The 21,239-nt window shown below is 32.1% G+C and overlaps 1 protein-coding gene across 1 annotated transcript; it reads left to right on the forward strand.

The window, feature by feature from the left end:
* Window positions 1-22: 22 nt before the first annotated feature.
* LOC134690709 (large ribosomal subunit protein P1-like) lies at window positions 23-18,016 on the forward strand. The gene is made up of 5 exons (XM_063550732.1): window positions 23-311; window positions 16,510-16,570; window positions 17,142-17,273; window positions 17,655-17,720; window positions 17,948-18,016. The coding sequence occupies exons 1-5, from the start codon at window positions 240-242 to the stop codon at window positions 17,959-17,961; spliced, it is 345 nt and encodes a 114-aa protein (XP_063406802.1). The 5' UTR covers window positions 23-239; the 3' UTR covers window positions 17,962-18,016.
* The last annotated feature ends 3,223 nt before the right edge of the window (window positions 18,017-21,239 follow it).

Below are 21,239 nucleotides of genomic sequence, written 5' to 3' on the forward strand. Positions count from 1 at the left end.
AGATATTTGTTAACCCACATACATACATTTAACAAAATATTTTGATATCATTCGGTTGATGAATCCCTTAGATAAAATAGTCAAAAACTTTTTTCAGGTTTGAGACTCTACTTCCGTTTCCGTCCTTTTCACATTTGCTTGAAAACAAAAGTGTGGTGTTCTTTCAAAGCTAAGGCCAATCGGCGACCTACATTTTGTTTTATTTGACATCGTCCATAAATTGTAATACACAACTAATAATGGCATCAAAAGACGAACTTGCCTGCGTATATGCCGCTCTTATCTTGGCAGATGATGAAGTAGCAGTAACGGTGAGCGACGACGTGTTATGCTATAAATCTACTTTCGTTTTCTTCTTTCAATTCAGAGTTCGACTGTTCTTGAGTGTATAATGACTCTTGCTCATTCAATCACAAAATCTTTCCTCTTCCATTGTCATATCCAAAGAAAAACTATGTCTGTAATCTGGTATACGTCGTATTTCGTAATTATGATAAAATTGTCGACATAACCCATGTGTATTCATGAAATTATTTGCTAATATGATAGTGTACAACATTGGATCTGAGATATTGTCAGTTAAGTTTCTGTTGTCATGTAAACCAAAGATCCAAACATTCTCGTTGGTGTTGCGATCAACTATAGTGTGAAACTTTGTCCCTGCCAGTATCATCCTTTCATATTTATCGTCGTGTCATATGTTTTCGTATCAACCACATTTTCTCGGTTTTTAACTGCATACGCATGAGGATTTCTTTTTGTCGAGTATCGAGTAACAAAAAGTGAGTATCGAGCTATAAAAAGTGAGTATCGAGTAACAAAAAGCGAGTAGCGAGTAACAAGAAGTGAGTAGCGAGTTATAAAAAGTGAGTATCGAGTTATAAAAAGTGAGTAGCGAGTTATAAAAGGTGAGTAGCGAGTAACAAAAAGTGAGTAGCGAGTTATAAAAAGTGAGTAGCGAGTTATAAAAAGTGAGTAGCGAGTAACAAAAAGTGAGTAGCGAGTTATAAAAAGTGAGTAGCGAGTAACAAAAACCGAGTATCGAGTTATAAAAAGTGAGTAGCGAGTAACAAAAAGCGAGTATCGAGTTATAAAAAGTGAGTATCGCGTTATAAAAAGTGAGTAGCGAGTAACAAAAGGTACTTATCATTTTTATATGAGCGCATCATAGTCCATTGCAAAGGATATTCATTTTAATTCATTAATTTAAATTGATATATTTTGTTTGCCATTTTGAAAGAACTAATGTTAAAGAAATATACTAAAATACATATCATTCTTATAAATGCAGTACGACTGTGCAAGACCCCCATGTGTGTTTAAGTTTGCTTACGCCCATTTCGTTGTGTCACAGCCAACTACTTTATCCCTAGATGATCATGTGTCTATATTAAACTATAAACAGAGACATCTTTATTAAAATAGTACGTAAGCTTGAAATTTCCAATTAGTATAAAAAAATAATGAAAATAATAGTGAAAACCTATCTGTAAAATACACCTTTTCTTTACAATTAAGGAACTGAAATTAGATACAAGGAAAGAATTTTACTTTTCAAATTAAATTTTGAATTTGTAAACTTATGACAAGGTTTATAATATGTTATCCTCAATTGGAACTTTAAATAGTAATTTTAGGATTCAAAACCTATGACTGTAATTTTTGCTCTAGTAATGATATAGGTGATGAATTTCATTACTTGTCCCATTGTAAAAGAATATTTTTATAACCATACCATAACGCTTGTTTGGAGATGAATTAAAATTGAGAATGGAAATGGGGAATGTGTCAAAGAGGCAACAACCCGACCAAAGAACAGACAACAGCAGAAGGTCACAAACAGGTCTTCAATGCAGAGAGAAATTCCCACACCAGGAGGCGTCCTTCAGCTGGGCCATAAACAAATATCTATACTACATGAACTAGTTCAGTGCTAATGAACACCATACTCAACTCCTAATTGTACACAAGAAACAAAAATTAAAAATAATACAAGTCTAATTAGTATTCTTCTTGACATGCTAGTGCTTTGTATTGGAAAACAAAACAACATAACTCCGGGGAGGACTGAGGCTTTAATTTCAATTTGTATATTGGTGTTTGAATAAAAGATTTTTCATAATTAAGTCTTTCCACTTTTCTGTGGAAAGACTTATTGTTTTTCTTCTGATTATTATTTTTTTTTTTTTTTTCTTCCGCCAAATTTTGTTCTTGCGATAAATGTTTGTTTCGCAATATGTCGCTTAGATATTTCTCATATGGTATCGTATAGTTTATGCGCTTTTGAATTTCACCCTGCTAAGCTGAACCATTTTCTATGTAAGAGTTATCTCCCTTTTCACTGTTTACACTCTGTGTGCATCTCCTTCGTAACAAAACAAGATAGCGACAAAATTCTTTTAACAAATTGTTCGTTACATCCTCAGTAATTTTTGGCGTATTTGGATCGGAGCGATTCGATGAAATTTTGTAGGAGTTATCTACCTTTACAAAATAAATTTGTCGGTATGTTTATTTAACTCATAAACAGTTAACCGTATAACTCTGGAATGTTTTTATTTGAGTCCCCTAGGTCCTAACTTAGAAAATGAGGTCAAGGTCAAAGGTCAAGTTCTCAATTGTGACTTTTGCTTGTTTTTGCATTTTTTCCGACACTTTGAAAGATACATATTAAAGAACAAGTGCAAAATGTCAGCTTTATTGTAATGAAGATATGCTACATTTAGTCTTGTACAATTTAATGGCATCTTATAGGAGTTGTTGCCCCTGAAATGTCTTGATATCAGGTTATTTGATTATAACTTCAATTAAGTTCATTATAAAGACATTTGACCTCATACAAAAGGTTAAGTGACAAATGACCTTGAAAAATTGCTACCGGAAGTGACCTTTAGAAAACCGGAAGTAGCTATTTTTGCAATTTTTTCACCTAAAAGTACCCAGAATCCATATATTTTGTCATATAGATACACAAAACAGATAACTGAAGACTAAAAATGACTTCCAACAAACCGGAAGTGCCCAATTATCTCCAATTCTACATACAAAAGTATATAGAAACTATATATTTTTGGGATACGATTGCTGTCAAGCAATCTGTAGACTTTTACCATTGACCCTATGACACACTCCCTCACGTCATTCGTTTTATTCTAAACATTCGGCAACATCTCAGATTCTTATGATTGTCTTGCTTTAAAAGGTAAAAACAAGCAAAACAATTGAACATAAACAACTTTCCTGTAATGTTTTACTCATAATCTTCATGTGTGATATTTTCCTTGACTTATATGCGTGTTTTTAACAATACGGAAAATCAGAATTAAACAGTATTTATATTTAGTGTTTTTATAAATTTAGAAACACGTCAGAGGGAATTCCCAAATTTTGATAACTTGCGAGAGTTCTCTGAAAGCCGATCGATAATTATATTTCTGTCACAAGAACTGAAGTGGAGTATTTCTATATTTTACCGTTATGAAACTGATATTTGATACTGTACTCTCATAAAGAAATGGAGAACCATTCATCATATCATTTAATAAACGTTCTTGTTCCAAATCGCAAGTCGCGGTTTGTTTATGTATTAATGTCCATGCGTGGTCTCACTAATTAGAGACAAAAAGAATTGTAGAGACAAAAAGCGCCAAGAAGCGACAAGAAGAATAATATTAGCATCAAGAAACTATTTAGCGACAAGAACACATTTTTTATTTATATTACTTATTCGAAATAAATATTAAAAAAATATGCAAAAGAAAACAATTTCAACGACAGGAAAGTTCATTTTGATAGGGGGAAAAATGTAACTTGTAAATCTAATTCAGTTGCTACATTTATTTGCATGATATTTTATAAGGTATCACAGGAAGTATATTTTGTCTTTTTATTTGTTTTTAAAACCATTTTTGTACAATATATAATTAACTTGCAAAATGCATTATTTGTGCATAATTGTCCAGTAAATACATACACAAATTGTGAAATACAAATTAAGAACTGAAATCAAACAAGAGGAAAACATAATTAAAATGTGAATATTTTTCATCATTTTATTTAGTGTATTGTCTCATTTAAAGATATTTATCATGTTTATGCATATAGATTGAAGATTAAAAGAAAATGATGACAATCTTGAGTTTTCAACAGGTGTTCACTATTCGGTACAATAATTTTATATTCTGGTGCGTGTAATTGATGAAGGTGTTAATGGATGTTATTGTTGCAATAAAACAAAGGACACGCACCTAGTTAATCTGATTTGTTGCTCTTAATTGTGTATTACCTTAGAGTGAAGCCACAGCTAATGTTGGTCCTATCAGGAAAAATTAATTGTACAGTTAGGAAGGAAATAATATTTCATGTTTTTGTTTTATTAAATCCTTCAAAAGGAAGGTGACAAATCTTTGTTTTTATTTTCATTTTATAGCGTTTACATTTCCTTTGCTCTTACACATGTTTAATTTCTACATCTATCAATATGATAATAAAAAGTACACAATCTCTTCATCGATTTTTTTTTATTTCTTCATCTTTCAATATAATCCTATTTAAAAAAACATTTTAATGTATGTGATAACAAAATGTATTCTTGTCGCTAAATAGCTTCTTGTTGCTTTTTGTCACTTATTATTTTTCTTCTTGTCGCTTCTTGACGCTTTTTGTCGCTAATTAGTGAGACCCCACATGCGTGTAGTTTTCCTGAATTCAAGGGGTATCAGATTGAGTGATTCCCCGCTTCATTGATTAATTTGAAACTCATGGGATTCTTTCTATGTCTGTCTGCATATGGAGGGCTATTGTTGTTGCATAATTTTAAATCACATGCATAATTTATATTAAAATAAATGTTTCATCGTAAATATTACCTTTAACACCCCTTCAGCAGAAATGGAATCTTCCATGTTATCGTTTCGAGTTGTCTCCCTTTTCGAAGTATTCGTCAAGAAGAATTAACTCGTTAATGCCGGTAAACGTCGTATTATATTAAGAACGATCTCAATGTAAACAGAGGAGTGTGTACGGAAAGGAGTCATGCCCTCTGACCCAAAGGAACTTCAATAATTAAAGAGTAAGAAATGGGGTTCCTCCTAAACTGGTCCGCCGTTCTATATATAGCTTCGCACCGAAGGTCAGTGTAGCGATAAGTGAACACAATAGGGGTCCAGTTTAGGGTTCCTCCTAGAATTACGGTGATAAGATACGGAAGCAAGTTAACTCGTACCACGGCATTGGAACCAAAAAAGTTAACTTGTACTACTGCCGGGGAAGTCGTAACATTCAGAAAAATATATAAAAAATATGATGTTTTATGGGTTTCTGTTTGTAAACTTAATAGAAATAAAGTTGAATTACTTGAATTTTACACAGGAGTTAAATGAAAACTTAGACAAAAATAAAGAATGTTTTAAAGCATTAATGTTTTAACTGATCTTTCAAACTAGAACATAGGCGGATCCAGCCCCCCCTTTTTTTGTGGAAAAAACTTGGTTGATAATGAAGGGAATCATTGAAGCATGACTGGAGCGGACCCCCTCTTAGGTCAGTCAGTGGGCTCCCCCTTAGGAAAAGTTCTGGATCCGACACTGTAGAACTTAATCCAGAGGAAAGTTAAAACATTGCTTTAACTGTACCTTAATAAATTGAACATGTTGAATATGTATATATCCAATTTAAGTTAATTAAAGCTGTAATCCATGATCACAAATTGAATGCTATGTTTACAATTGTTGAAAGCCATGTGCTTTTTTTGCGGGGAAAATGCGGACCCCCTAAACAGGAATCAGTTAAATTTCATTGTTACATTTATTTATAGACAGTTAAAATAATTTTGGCAATCATTTTGACTAACTGCTAAGATTTGATTATTCATGAAAAATTTTCTTCGGGTGAAACTGTATATACCTTAATTATCTACATCTGCCACAGTATTTTCTATCCAATATACAAGGAACATAAGCTACAAATTGGTCATTGTACTTTCAAATTATATACATTTTACAGACTTAAGAGGTATTGGGTGAAAGTAACGTATATCATGTATATTCATCATTTAACACCATTTAAATGCATTTAAATAAGTTGGTACGAGTTATCAATGGTACGAGTTTGCATTGGTACAAGTTTTTTTTTAATGGTACGAGTTTACAATGGTACAGGATAACTATAATTCGGTAAAACACAATAAGTACATGGCTCATACACTTGTAACGGGGATTGGCTATTCTTTAAGTTGAGTGACTATTCAGATTGTTACATTTTGCATGTGCAGTTGAATTAGTTTAGAGAATAATACTATCCAGCTGTACCAGGGTTACCGGCCAAAAATGCTCGAGACTCGCGCATGTTCATGCTTTTTTTGCAACAGTATTCTTGGATCTATTTCTTTCCTCTTTGATCTTTTGAATTTTGGCCAAATCTCATGCATTTGTTTAATGAAAATTTGGCAGCACTGCTATACATGTGTCAATGAAAACTATGGCAATCGTATCCCTCAGAGCATTCTGCTCTTTGATTGGAATCAGTGTGAAAGAAGCTATCATATGAGACCGGATGTGACATTCATTTTACCGGAAGTAGCATATTATCTCCCTTATATCACTCAAAAAGATAATCAAACCATCATTTATCGCATCAATATCAAAAACTATCTTCTTATGAAAATTTCTTTGGTGTGGAAAGACTTTCAATTGTTCTCTGAACAATTGGTTTTTAATTACACTTTGTATTTTTATGAATAAATTTACAAATTAGCTAATTATGGGAATATTTATCAAAACGTTAAGCAATAATCCAGGAAACATACACTATATCTGTATTAGTTTTGTTAAAAAATGCATATTAATATTGGTAGTAAGGACCTACATGTAGTTCTTAATTGAGATCCTCATCAGATATCCCTGGCCATATATTTTCCTTTTTGTCATATAAAGAAATGCTCGAAGTTAATATGTACGTACGGGAAACAAGGAACATTATCCCCAGACAAAAAAAATGATTCTAAATACATAGATATAGGAAAATGTGGTATATGAGTGCAATGAGACAGACTCTCCATCCAAGTAACAATTTATAAAGGTAAATCATTGTAGGTAAAAAAAACTAGAGGCTCCAAAGAGCCTGTGTCGCTCACCTTGGTCTATGTGAATATTAAACAAAGGACGCATTTGAATTCATGACAAAATTGTGTTTTGGTGATGGTGATGTGTTTGTATATCTTACTTTACTGAACATTATTGCTGCTTACAGTACTGTTCAAAAATATCGATTCGATAACTTTTTTCTCCGATTTCCGATTTTCTCGGAATCACACCGAGTACCGCGGATTTCACTCCTAAAATCCTCCAAAGATTCTCTCCCAACACCGCGTGGCTGTTAATTGGTTTATTGCCCATCGGATGTACTTCAAATTAACGACGCGTGACAACATAATTGGATTACCCAGATAATTTACCTTTGAACATTTAATCGATCTTGGTTGCACAGGTGTGCTTTAAAATCACGGTATTATAAATTGAACAAATGTTTTCCTTTCTTTGACAGATAAAGATGTGACAATATCATTTAGAATAAGATAATTATTGTGTCTTATGCCGTTATCTTTAAAATAGAACGTACATACGAAAAAGTATGAAGAAAATTGTTATTTTGTGTTTCTATTACAGTCCGGTCAGGTCATACATTGTGTTCTTTCAGCAAGGACGATTTTGCCACATTTAGTTTCTTTTATAACTTATTCAATAAGCAATATCAGCGCATTAATTGTTCATTATTAAAAAATCAACTGGCTAATAAAATCATGTTTTTTTTCGGTAACCCGATTCATCGGATTATCAAGTAAACTTAATTTATTGAGCAATGTAAAATATGATGTTTCACCACCTCGGTACATTTATACAGACTTGAATAATTCAAATTACGAACAGAAACTGTTAAATGACAACTCTGTTGACAAAGGAAATAATTTCAAGTGATATTGATAGAGCTCGTCATTTTCGCATTTTACGGAACGGTTTTCAAATTGACGAAAGTATTTATATCAATTTCGTCATTTGAATTTGGAAAGTGAAAAATATTTTCACATTAATTATATTATAAATGTACTATAATTCTACCGGTGTTTGACAAGTTTATGACGCTCAATCATTTTACGTTTACAAAAGATGTTAAAAGTTGTGATGATAAGTAATCCGCTTATCGCTATCCGATAGGTCACTAATCCTTTAATTATTAATAAAATTTATCAAACCTCATAATTGCCCATCATAATATTCTATTCCAGTTAAATCAGTCATCATTTTATTTTCAAAATTTCCCAACCGCCTACAATTGGCATTTCTTTATCGTATTATCATGATTATTGTCATTTGAATACAATCAGTCACCCCGGACAATTTCCATCGTAATTTCAATTAATACATCACCAACTGTAAATCTATATTATTGACCATGGACATATAAATAATGTACTTTCTTTTTTGAAAGATAAAACATTAAAATTCAAATAGTTAAAAATGTGTTCACGTTTATTCGGATAAGAATTATATTTTCCCGATAAATCAATTGTAAAAGGACCTTCTGGAGCATCAATACGATTGCACAAAAATGTCGTTCTGCAACTTTAGAAACCTTGAATGGACTTTCCCACGGTCGGCCAGAAAGGTCACCTGAGTTTACTAGTACGCGATATTTTTTCCCGCCCTTTAAAAAACTCGTGCTGTGGATAACATTGATGTTAACTATTTTTATACGACCGCAAATTTTGAAAAAAATTTCGTCGTATATTGCTATCACGTTGGCGTCGTCGTCGTCGTCGTCCGAATACTTTTAGTTTTCGCACTCTAACTTTAGTAAAAGTGAATAGAAATTTATGAAATTTTAACACAAGGTTTATGACCATAAAAGGAAGGCTGGTATTGATTTTGGGAGTTTTGGTCCCAACATTTTAGGAATTAGGGGCCAAAAAGGGCCCAAATAAGCAATTTCTTGGTTTTCGCACTATAACTTTAGTTTAAGTTAATAGAAATCTATGAAATTTTGACACAAGGTTTATGACCACAAAAGAAAGGTTGGGATTGATTTTGGGAGTTTTGGTTTCAACACTTTAGGAATTAGGGGCAAAAAAAGGGCCCAAATAAGCATTATTCTTGGTTTTCGCACAATAACTTTAGTTAAAGTAAATAGAAATCAATGAAATTTAAACACAATGTTTATGACCACAAAAGGAAGGTTGGTATTGATTTTGGGAGTTTTGGTCCCAACAGTTAAGGAAAAAGAGGCCCAAAGGGTCCAAAATTGAACTTTGTTTGATTTCATCAAAATTGAATAATTGGGGTTCTTTAATATGCCGAATCTAACTGTGTATGTAGGTTCTTAATTTTTGGTCCCGTTTTCAAATTGGTCTACATTAAGGTCCAAAGGGTCCAAAATTAAACTTAGTTTGATTTTAACAAAAATTGAAACCTTGGGGTTCTTTGATATGCTGAATCTAAAAATGTACTTAGATTTTTGATTATTGGCCCAGTTTTCAAGTTGGCCCAAATCGAGGTCCAAAATTAAACATTGTTTGATTTCATCAAAAATTGAATAATTGGGGTTCTTTGATATGCCAAATCTAACTGTGTATGTAGATTCTTAATTTTTGGTCCAGTTTTAAAATTGGTCTAAATTAAAGTGCAAAGGGTCCAAAATTAAACTAAGTTTGATTTTAACAAAAATCAAATTCTTGGGCCTCTTTGATATGCTGAATCTAAACATGTACTTAGATTTTTGATTATGGGCCCAGTTTTCAAGTTGGTCCAAATCAGGATCTAAAATTATTATATTAAGTATTGTGCAATGGCAAGAAATATCTAATTTCACAATATTGTGAAATAGCAAATTTTTTTTTAATTAAAATTATCTTTCTTTGTCCAGTAAAGTAAGCAAGAAATATCTGCAAGAATTTTTTTTAATTGGAGTTATCTTTCTTTGTCCAGAATCAACTTAAATCTTTGTTATATACAATATACATTGTATATTCACTTTTTACTACCAACTGATAAATTTAAATAATCTTTACCATTCAGTGATAACAAGCAGTTTTTTTACATCTTAATATTTTATGATGTATTTAAATGAGTAGTAATTGTTGCAAACTCCATTAGAATATTTTAATTGAAATTAGTTTTGGAATAAGGGAAAGGGGGATGTGATTAAAAAATTGGGTTCAATTTTTCTCATTTGAAATTTCATAAATAAAAAGAAAATTTCTTCAAACATTTTTTTGAGAGGATTAATATTCAACAGCATAGTGAATTGCTCTAAGAGAAAACAAAAATTTTAAGTTCATTTGAATACATTCATTCTGTGTCAGAAACCTATGCTGTGTCAACTATTTAATCACAATCCAAATTTAGAGCGGAATCCAGCTTGAATGTTGTGTCCATACTTGCCCCAACTGTTCAGGGTTCAACCTCTGCGGTCGTATAAAGCTACGCCCTGCGGAGCATCTGGTTAGCATTTAACATTGTTAAGTAAGTCAAGTTCAAGTTCAACCCAAACTGTTGATAACTGAGATGTGTATCGTGGAATTGTCTTCGCACGGCAAATAATTGTTTTTAAAATCTTTTGTTGAAAATACACAAATTTACATTCATTGTGCGAAAGTTAATATTAAACAAAGACGAATTAATGCAGCTGGAAGTATTCCTGTTGTAACGGAAATGTATTATTATTCTGCTGTACTGCCAACAAATCGTAAAACGAAAATGCCGTAATTGTTAAGCATAACGAATGGTGAATAATATTTTCCTTTTAACTTGAATATACAAAACTTTCAAACACGTAATTTTATTTAACTGCTCAGATTAATTTAGCGAAAGTTACAGGTTATTTTTACACAAGTATGCTCATTTCGTAAATAAAATATTAATTTACTGGTGGAGACATCGAGGTCAAAATTAAGTAGTTTTCATTTTTTATAAAACTTAAATACAATTGAAAGAATTAACAACAACATTTTGCTTTTAAATCTTTTATTCATTCCAGCAATTAGATAATCGTAAAAAGAAAATGCCGTAGATTTACACAATTAATACGGGGCAATCATTTTGTCTAATGAATGGTGAATAAATTTTCCTTTTTACTTGCATATATAAAACTTTTAGACTTATAATTTTTAAATAAAGACTAACTTTGAAGTAGAATATTTTGTTTTTCACATATTCCGCTATATTTTATAATCGTTTTTTTTTTAAAGCAAGTACATTAAGGTTAAGATATTTTTAGATGGGCTGACAAAAAATACGAAAATATTTTGACTTTAGTTTTTATTACCACAAATGAAATTTAATTAGTATAAAAGACATTTAAAATTATACACCTGTTTGACACTTAAACTGGTACAGTAGACCGGAAATATAACTCTTTATTACTTCAACCTTTACCTGTCAGGTAATCCAATTACCCATTCAGTCTTGTGCCGGTATAGATCAAAGTAGGATAAGGGCAATTAATTTGGTGTAGAGAGTGAGCTCGTTATCACAATAAACATTTACCTGATTTTGGGAGAGATTACTCCCAAATTCCTCCCAACATTTTGGGAGGAATATCGGAGTTTGTCGGAGTGGCTCCGACATTTTCCTCGGTGTAGGGTGTGGGAGAGTTGGTACTCTTGAACTGTACTGTACAATCATTCTATCTATATTGAACTTGGCCTAAGAGCTTCAGTGGAAAATGTTAGTTAAAATTTACAAATTTTATGAAAATTGTTAAAAATTGACTAAAGGGCAATAACTCCTTATGGGGTCAATTGACCATTTAGGTCATGTTGACTTATTTTTAGGTGTTACTTTGCTGTACATTGTTTCCCTTTACAGTTTATCTCTATCTATAATAATATTCAAGATAATAACAAAAAACGGCAAAATTTCCTTAAAATGACTAATTCAGGGGCAGCAACCTAACAGCAGTTTGTCCAATCCATCTGAAAATTTCATGGCAAATAGATCTTGACCTGATTAACAATTTTACTCCCTGTTAGGTTTGCTCTAAATGCTTTGGTTTTTGAGTTATAAGCAAAAAACTGCATTTTACCCCTATGTTCTATTTTTAGCCATGGGGGCCATCTTGGTTGGTTGGCTGGGTCACGCCACACAATTTTTAAACTAGATACCCCAATGATGATTGCGGCCAAGTTTGTTTAAATTTGGCCTGGTAGTTTCAGAGGAGAAGATTTTTGTAAAAGATTACCAAGATTTACGAAAAATGGTTAAAAATTGACTATAAAGGACAATAACTCCTAAAGTGGTCAACTGACCATTTTGGTTATGTTGACTTATTTGTAGATTTTACTTTGCTGAACATTATTGCTGTTTACAGTTTATCTCTATCTATAATAATATTCAAGATAATAACAAAAAACAGCAAAATTTCCCTAAAATTACCAATTCAGGGGCAGCAACCCAACAACAGGTTGTCCGATTCATCTGAAAATTTCAGGGCAGTTAGATCTTGACCTGATGAACATTTTTACCCCGCGTCAGATTTGCTCTAAATGCTTTGGTTTTTGAGTTATAAGCCAAAAACTGCATTTTACCCCTATGTTCTATTTTTAGCCGTGGCGGCCATCTTGGTTGGTTGGCGGGGTCACCGGACACAATTTTAAAACTAGATACCCCAATGATGATTATGGCCAAGTTTGGATTAATTTGGCCCAGCAGTTTCAGAGGAGAAGATTTTTGTAAAAGTTAACGACGACGGACGCCGGACGCCAAGTGATGAGAAAAGCTCACTTGGCCCTTTGGGCCAGGTGAGCTAAAAACAGCCTTCAACACGGAGCCTTGGTTCACACCGAACAACAAGCTACACGTTCATAAAAGATGAATTTTATTACAAAGGATAATCCTCATGAATTATACTGGAATTGTCCTTTGACCTCACTGATATTAATATGTTTATGTGTTGATCTGTGATGGGTATATAGATCTATGTTAATGAAATCCTTCACCGAATACGGGACCACAATATTACTAGTGGTAGACCCCAATGTTCAACAGTCTTCAATTTCTACCAAATATGGGCTGTCAAAAAAAAATGCTAACATTCCAATTTTCAATAACAGTTAACAGCAAATATATTATCACAAAAACAGATAACAAAAACCCTACTAGTCCAATAACAGCTAACAATGAATAAGACAATAAAAGCTAACAGCAAATATATTTTCAGAATAACAGATAACAAAGAATCAATTTGCCCCAAAACAGCATAACAGTTAAACCCCTTGCTCCGCTCTTTGGTTGCAATGAGACATATCTCCATCCATGACAAAATCTCTTCAATGTAAGCAATTATAGGTCACAGTACAGCCTTCAACATGGAGCATTGGCGTGTGCCGCAAAGTAAGCTGTAACCCCCCAACTTCACATGTAAAACAATTCAGATGAGATTAAACAACACCCAGATTTAAATACAAAATCATCAATGTTAAAACATGTATATATGAATTACAGTAACAAGAGACAACAAAAATCATAGATTTCTTACTTGAAACAGGTAAGTTAGGAAACCGTTTATATATTTAGGGAGGTTAAAAGTATGTGTAGGATCTGTCCCTTTCCTCTAACATAGGACAGTGGCATTACCGGTACAGCACAACATAAGAACAACCAAGTAAAACTCTGAAGAGAACAGCTTTTAAGTTTTAACTCATCGGGTCGATACTAAGCAAACTATAAACAAATAATCAGGTTAGATGACGAAATAAAAACATTTATCCTGATTTAGAGTGATTTATAAATAAAGTAAAACGACTATCCTTTGCAATGAATTCATATAAAATAGCATGGTATCAAATTGTATTGAAAGCCTTCAGAATTAGTAAGTAATGAAAAGGGAAACAAACCATGAGATGATCATTCGTTGAAAAACCCAAAATATAAATGATAGCTTTTGTTACTCGATACTCACTTTTTATAACTCGATACTCGCTTTTTGTTACTCGCTACTCACTTTTTATAACTCGATACTCGCTTTTTGTTACTCGCTACTCACTTTTTATAACTCGATACTCGCTTTTTGTTACTCGCTACTCACTTTTTATAACTCGATACTCACTTTTTATAACTCGATACTTGCTTTTTGTTACTCGCTACTCACTTTTATAACTCGATACTCGCTTTTTATAACTCGCTACTCACTTTTTGTTACTTGCTACTCACTTTTTATAACTCGATACTCGCTTTTTGTTACTCGCTACTCACTTCTTATAACTCGATACTCACCTTTCATAACTTGATACTTGCTACTCGACTAAAAGTAAATCTCCATACGCATATATTGTGGCGTGTTTTTCGGTTTCTATATTTAGAACAATAACACCACTACAGTTTGACAAATTTAAAACATATTCAACCGCTTTTTAAAGACGTTAGAACAAATTTATTTAAACACCTATTTAGCCATTTTTATTTTATGTCAAAAATATGCATCACTAGAATAGTTGTGGAAAAAAATTCTGAAGGGTTAAAATAAAGTCCAGATATGTTTTTTGCCTGTCAGACATCTGATCTTCAAGACATACGACTGTCGTATGTTTTTTGGCCGTTTTAATTACAAACCAGCGATTTAAAATTAACAGGGTTCTTGTATAAAATGGTTGTTCAAAATCTAATTATTCAATATTTTCTTTTTATACATCCTTGACACATGAAGATGAATACAGTCTTAACTTTTTTTATATTTAATCCTAAATTTTGAAAACTGCATTTTATTTTAGAAAAATATTGTATTTTGTACAAACCAGGTGTCAATCTGAAACTAATCAAAATCTAACAATTTCAGTACATGAAACACCAACCCAAAACTATATCCTAGTAATTTTTAGTACTGAAAAGTATTAAATAACTTTTTTTATGATTCACGCGATCACCAGAACCACGACTTTGGAAAATATTAATTTCCGGATTTTATAGTCATTTCCTGTCCCGTGTACTGATCCAATTTTTATTTCATACGAAAACATATGACACCGTTTTTTTGACATACAAAAATCGCAAAGTAAGGCCACACTTAAAAATATTTTGATTTGCCCAAACCCTACCCAAGGTTGAGACAATGGGTAGGTAGGTAGGCATTTTCTTTTTTTTCTTTTTTTTAAAGAAATTGTAGTATCAGATGTCTAAGTCTTCATGCCTATTTGATTAAAAAAAAACTTCTTCAAATTAATTTGAAGGACAATAAAAGAATTTGAGTAGGCAGCTTTTTTCTGGGTAGGTAGCGTTTGGGCAAACAAACCTATTATTTATTTTGGCCTAATCGGAAACAGTAAAAAATCGTAGTAAGCCTTGACAAAAAAACTAGATACATGAAATCAATCTACAGGACATGCTTTTTAAATTGAGTAAACACCTGAATAAAAACTCAACAGTGAAAACCGTAAGCAGTAAAAATTGTTATTAGTACGAAAACACATTACACGATGATATATATGGAGAATGGAATATGCGTATACAAGCTCATAGAATAACTATTCCCAACGACTGATCAACCAGCAGATCTAAATTTTGAAGATGTAGGCAACTATCCAGCTATAAATCTACCTTTATCAAGTAAATTTTTAAACTGCAGATTTGTATTTGAAGATTTTCATGTCTTGGAAGAATTTGTTAAAATCTTGACGAAAAAGGTCCCTTGCATGCCTATTAAAAGATGAGATATTTTTATTCCAATTAAAGGGCCCATGAAGAGCAAAGCAATTTATTACAATGATTTTTATGATTGTTACAATAATAAAACAATAATGACACAAATCATAAACATGAATTTAACTATTTCTTAGATGTTAATCTACAACCAGATCAGTCATATACATAAAAAAGGCATAACAATATATCTGTTATTAACAGGAAAATATTCTCAAAATCTTTAATAAAACAATATCTACATGTATACTATATTGATAATTTTCTCATTTCCAAACATTTATTAATATAAAAAGCAATATTTTTCAATACCTCTATTTTTTCATGAATAAAAAGCCAATTAAATTTGGCACTTGTGCTTAACTTTTCAAAATTTTTACAACCTACTGAAATATTATCATAAAATTCTTTTCTTAAAGAGTTATAATTTCTATGGTTCTATTTTGTATATAATTTTCAGATTTGCCATGTAAATGATATTTTTCAGTTTTGTTGCTTAACCCTCTTGCTGCCGACCGTTTTTCACGGTTGCATTTCAAATGCCGGAAAATACAACAGCTCGATGTTTGTGACTTAACATGTAAAACAACAACGTTATACGATATATGACGGTAACATTTGGGACCCATTGGAGAAAAACATAACACTGTTTAATCATCGGTCTTTTAATTGAAAGAGATACAGCATTGACGAGAAGCATGCATAAATTTAACCATGTACATATGTGTCCCTTCGGCAGCAAGTGGTTTAAAAATTATTTAAGTTGTACGTGCATGTATATCAGACTTTTGCACAAAATTTAATTTAGCTATCTTCTGTTTTTCAGGCAGAGAAATTGAAGACCATCCTGAAAGCATCCAGTGTCAATGTTGAGCCATACTGGCCTGGTAAGACTACATATTATTTGCATTATGATTTCAGAATGTTAATTTTTTGCCTATATAGTCTAATGGATATGGACTTCTGTATAAAGGGTTTCAAATAAGATGAAAACTATAAATGCTTAATGTACAGTTATACACATATTAATTATTACTCACAACTTTTGACTCTGATTCTACTGATTATATCAGCACCAGAAAATAGTCGATAACCAATTTATTTTAACTAAATGAATACAACTTTAATATTTTTTGGAGCAAACCAGTCTAAAGAGTTGTGTGAAATCTTGAGCCTAATTTTGCCAACGCATGGCATGTTAGATGTCCTTTAACATGTGGAAACCTGATCCTTTGGCCTGGCTTCAGTATTTAATACTACCAAGTACATTCATTTTGTCAAAATAGAATAAAATCCCTATATTTAATACACATGTAATGCTGTTTTATATTTGAGTCCTAGTAAAACAATTATATTATAATTGTTTTACTAGGACTCCAGACTTTTAAAATTTGTTAAAGATTGCTTCAGAAATAAGTCCTGGCATGGATCTGAAGTAACGCATCTATATTTTCACAGGTTTATTCTCCAAGGCATTGGAAAGTGTCAATGTAAAAGAACTGATAACCAACATCAGTAGTGGAGTAGGAGCTGCCCCAGCTGCAGGTGCACCCGTCGCAGCTGCTGCAGAAGCAGCACCAGCCAAAGGAGGTAATATAACAGTTATAATTTTAAAAAAAATGTTAATTCTATCATACATTTTGTTGTGTATAAAAATAAGATGTTGTACTGAGCCAAGTCGCAATGTTTAATAGGTTCACAATTATCGGTAAAGTACAGCCTTCAAAAAGGACCATTGTCTCACACCAAAACAGCAAGTTAAAAAGGGTCCCAAAGTGACTATTGTAAAACCATTCAAACAGGGGGGGAAAACAACCAAAAAAACAGAAACATTTGCGAACCATGACAACCTTGGATCAACAGGATCCTGAACAAATGCAGCTGTTTAAAACATTTTTAACAGGCACCAACTTGCATGTATGTAGTCTGTAATGATACTTCCTTTTGATTCTTTTATCTGATTTTTTTTAGCTGACAAGAAGAAGAAAGAAGAAAAGAAGGAGGAATCTGATGGGTCTGATGACGACATGGGTTTTGGTAAGTATCATTTCTACAAATCTCATTGGAAGTGAAGAAGATAAGATAACTTGTTCATATTTTGGAAGGATAACTGTTAACCAACTAAATTTTTCAAATGATTTATTTTATTGTGGCAGTTTTTTGTTTTTTCTGGGATCTAACATTTAGTTTTAATCAACACTTTTATATATTATTCAAAGGTTTACTTAACATAACAGTAATCAAATTGTATTTTCTCTTTGTAGGTTTGTTTGATTAAACAAAGAAAAGACTCCTACAACAGACTTTTAATAAATAAGAAAAAACTTCACAAAGCTGTTTTGTTAAACCTCTTATAGTAAAAGCATAAATGTAGTTTCTTCTGTTGCACCATACAGCCTTCAACAATGAGAAAAACCCATACCCATATTAAGCTATAACAACTTATTGTCGGATCTTTATCTTTAATGAAGATCAAATTTTAAACTAGTTTTATACAAGGAGAAATCTGAACCCCATTTTAAGCTATAACAACTTAAAACTAGTTGTCAGAGCTTTATCTTTAATGTGCATTAAATTAAATTCATTAAAGATAAAGCTCTGACAACTAGTTTTAAGTTGTTATAGCTTAAAATGGGGTTAAGATTTTTCCTCGTATAAAACTAGTTTTAAATTTGATCTTTATTAAAGATAAATATCCGACAATAAGTTGTTATAGCTTAATATGGGTATGGGTTTTTCTCATTGTTGAAGGCTGTATGGTGCAACACTGGCCTGGTTCCTGTTTCTGTAATTACTTGTATAGCAGTTTATGTACATAGCTGTGGGTTGTGATAATCAAATATTTGCTGGTTTCTACACCATAGATGCCAACCATTACAATTTTTCCGTAGTTTTTGGGATACGATTGCTGTCAAGCAATCTGTAGACTTTTACCATTGACCCTATGACACACTCCCTCACGTCATTCGTTTTATTCTAAACATTCGGCAACATCTCAGATTCTTATGATTGTCTTGCTTTAAAAGGTAAAAACAAGCATAACAATTGAACATAAACAACTTTCCTGTAATGTTTTACTCATAATCTTCATGTATGATATTTTCCTTGACTTACATGCGTGTTTTAACAATACGGAAAATCAGAATTAAACAGTATTTATATTTAGTGTTTTTATAAATTTAGAAACACGTCAGAGGGAATTCCCAAATTTTGATAACTTGCGAGAGTTCTCTGAAAGCCTGATCGGTAATTCTATTTCTGTCACAAGAACTGAAGTGGAGTATTTCTATATTTTACCGTTATGAAACTGATATTTGATACTGTACTCTCATAAAGAAATGGAGAACCATTCATCATATCATTTAATAAACGGTCTTGTTCCAAATCGCAAGTCGCGGTTTGTTTATGTATTAATGTCCATGCGTGGTCTCACTAATTAGAGACAAAAAGAATTGTAGAGACAAAAAGCGTCAAGAAGCGACAAGAAGAATAATATTAGCAACAAGAAACTATTTAGCGACAAGAAAACATTTTTTTATTTATATTACTTATTCGAAATAAATATTAAAAAAATATGCAAAAGAAAACAATTTCAACGACAGGAAAGTTAATTTTGATAGGGGGGAAAATGAAACTTGTAAATCTAATTCAGTTGCTACATTTATTTACATGATATTTTATAAGGTATCACAGGAAGTATATTTTGTCTTTTTATTTGTTATTTAAACCATGTTTTGTCCAGAAAATTCATACACAAATTGTGAAATACAAATTAAGAACTGAAATCAAACAAGAGGAAAACATAATTAAAATGTGAATATTTTTCATCATTTTATTTAGTGTATTGTCTCATTTAACGATATTTATCATGTTTATGCATATAGATTGAAGATTAAAGGAAACTGATGACAATCTTGAGTTTTCAACAGGTGTTCACTATTCGGTACAATAATTTTATATTCTGGTGCGTGTAATTGATGAAGGTGTTAATGGATGTTATTGTTGCATTAAAACAAAGGACACGCACCTAGAAATCTCATTAATTTCATTTGTTGCTCTTAATTGTGTATTACCTTAGAGTGAAGCCACAGCTAATGTTGGTCATATCAGGAAAAATTAATTGTACAGTTAGGAAGGAAATAATATTTCATGTTTTTGTTTTATTAAATCCTTCAAAAGGAAGGTGACAAATCTTTGTTTTTATTTTCATTTTATAGCGTTTACATTTCCTTTGCTCTTACACATGTTTAATTTCTACATCTATCAATATGATAATAAAAAGTACACAATCTCTTCATCGATTTTTTTTTATTTCTTCATCTTTCAATATAATCTTAATTTTTTTTTTAATGTATGTGATAACAAAATGTATTCTTGTCGCTAAATAGCTTCTTGTTGCTTTTTGTCACTTATTATTTTTCTTCTTGTCGCTTCTTGACGCTTTTTGTTGCTAATTAGTGAGACCCCACATGCGTGTAGTTTTCCTGATTTCAAGGGGTATCAGATTGAGTGATTCCCCGCTTCATTGATTAATTTGAAACTCATGGGATTCTTTCTATGTCTGTCTGCATATGGAGGGCTATTGTTGTTGCATAATTTTAAATCACATGCATAATTTAAATTAAAATAAATGTTTCATCGTAAAAATTACCTATAACACCCCTTCAGCAGAAATGGAATCTTCCATGTTATCGTTTCGAGTTGTCTCCCTTTTCGAAGTATTCGTCAAGAAGAATTAACTCGTTAATGCCGGTAAACGTCGTATTATATTAAGAACGATCTCAATGTAAACAGAGGAGTGTGTACGGAAAGGAGTAATGCCCTCTGACCCAAAGGATCTTCAATAATTAAAGAGTAAGAAATGGGGTTCCTCCTAAACTGGTCCGCCGTTCTATATATAGCTTCGCACCGAAGGTCAGTGTAGCGATAAGTGAACACAATATGATAAGGGTCCAGTTTAGGGTTCCTCCTAGAATTACGTTGATAAGATACGGAAGCAAGTTAACTCGTACCACGGCATTGGAACCAAAAAAGTTAACTTGTACTACTGGGAAGTCGTAACATTCAGAAAAATATATAAAAAATATGATGTTTTATGGGTTTCTGTTTGTAAACTTAATAGAAATAAGTTGAATTACTTGAATTTTACACAGGAGTTAAATGAAAACTTAGACAAAAATAAAGAATGTTTTAAAGCATTAATGTTTTAACTGATCTTTCAAACTAGAACATAGGCGGATCCAGCCACCCTCCCTTTTTTGTGGAAAAAATTTGGTTGATAATAAAGGGAATCATTGAAGCATGACTGGAGCGGGCCCCCTCTTAGGTCAGTCAGCGGGCTCCCCCTTAGGAAAAGTTCTGGATCCGCCACTGTAGAACTTAATCCAGAGGAAAGTTAAAACATTGCTTTAACTGTACCTTATTAAAATTGAACATGTTGAATATGTATATATCCAATTTAAGTTAATTAAAGCTGTAATCCATGATCACAAATTGAATGCTATGTTTACAATTGTTGAAAGCCATGTGCTTTTTTTTTGCGGGGAAAATGCGGAC

Source organism: Mytilus trossulus, chromosome 11 (genome assembly GCF_036588685.1).
Source record: "Mytilus trossulus isolate FHL-02 chromosome 11, PNRI_Mtr1.1.1.hap1, whole genome shotgun sequence".
NCBI classification, from domain to species: domain Eukaryota; kingdom Metazoa; phylum Mollusca; class Bivalvia; order Mytilida; family Mytilidae; genus Mytilus; species Mytilus trossulus.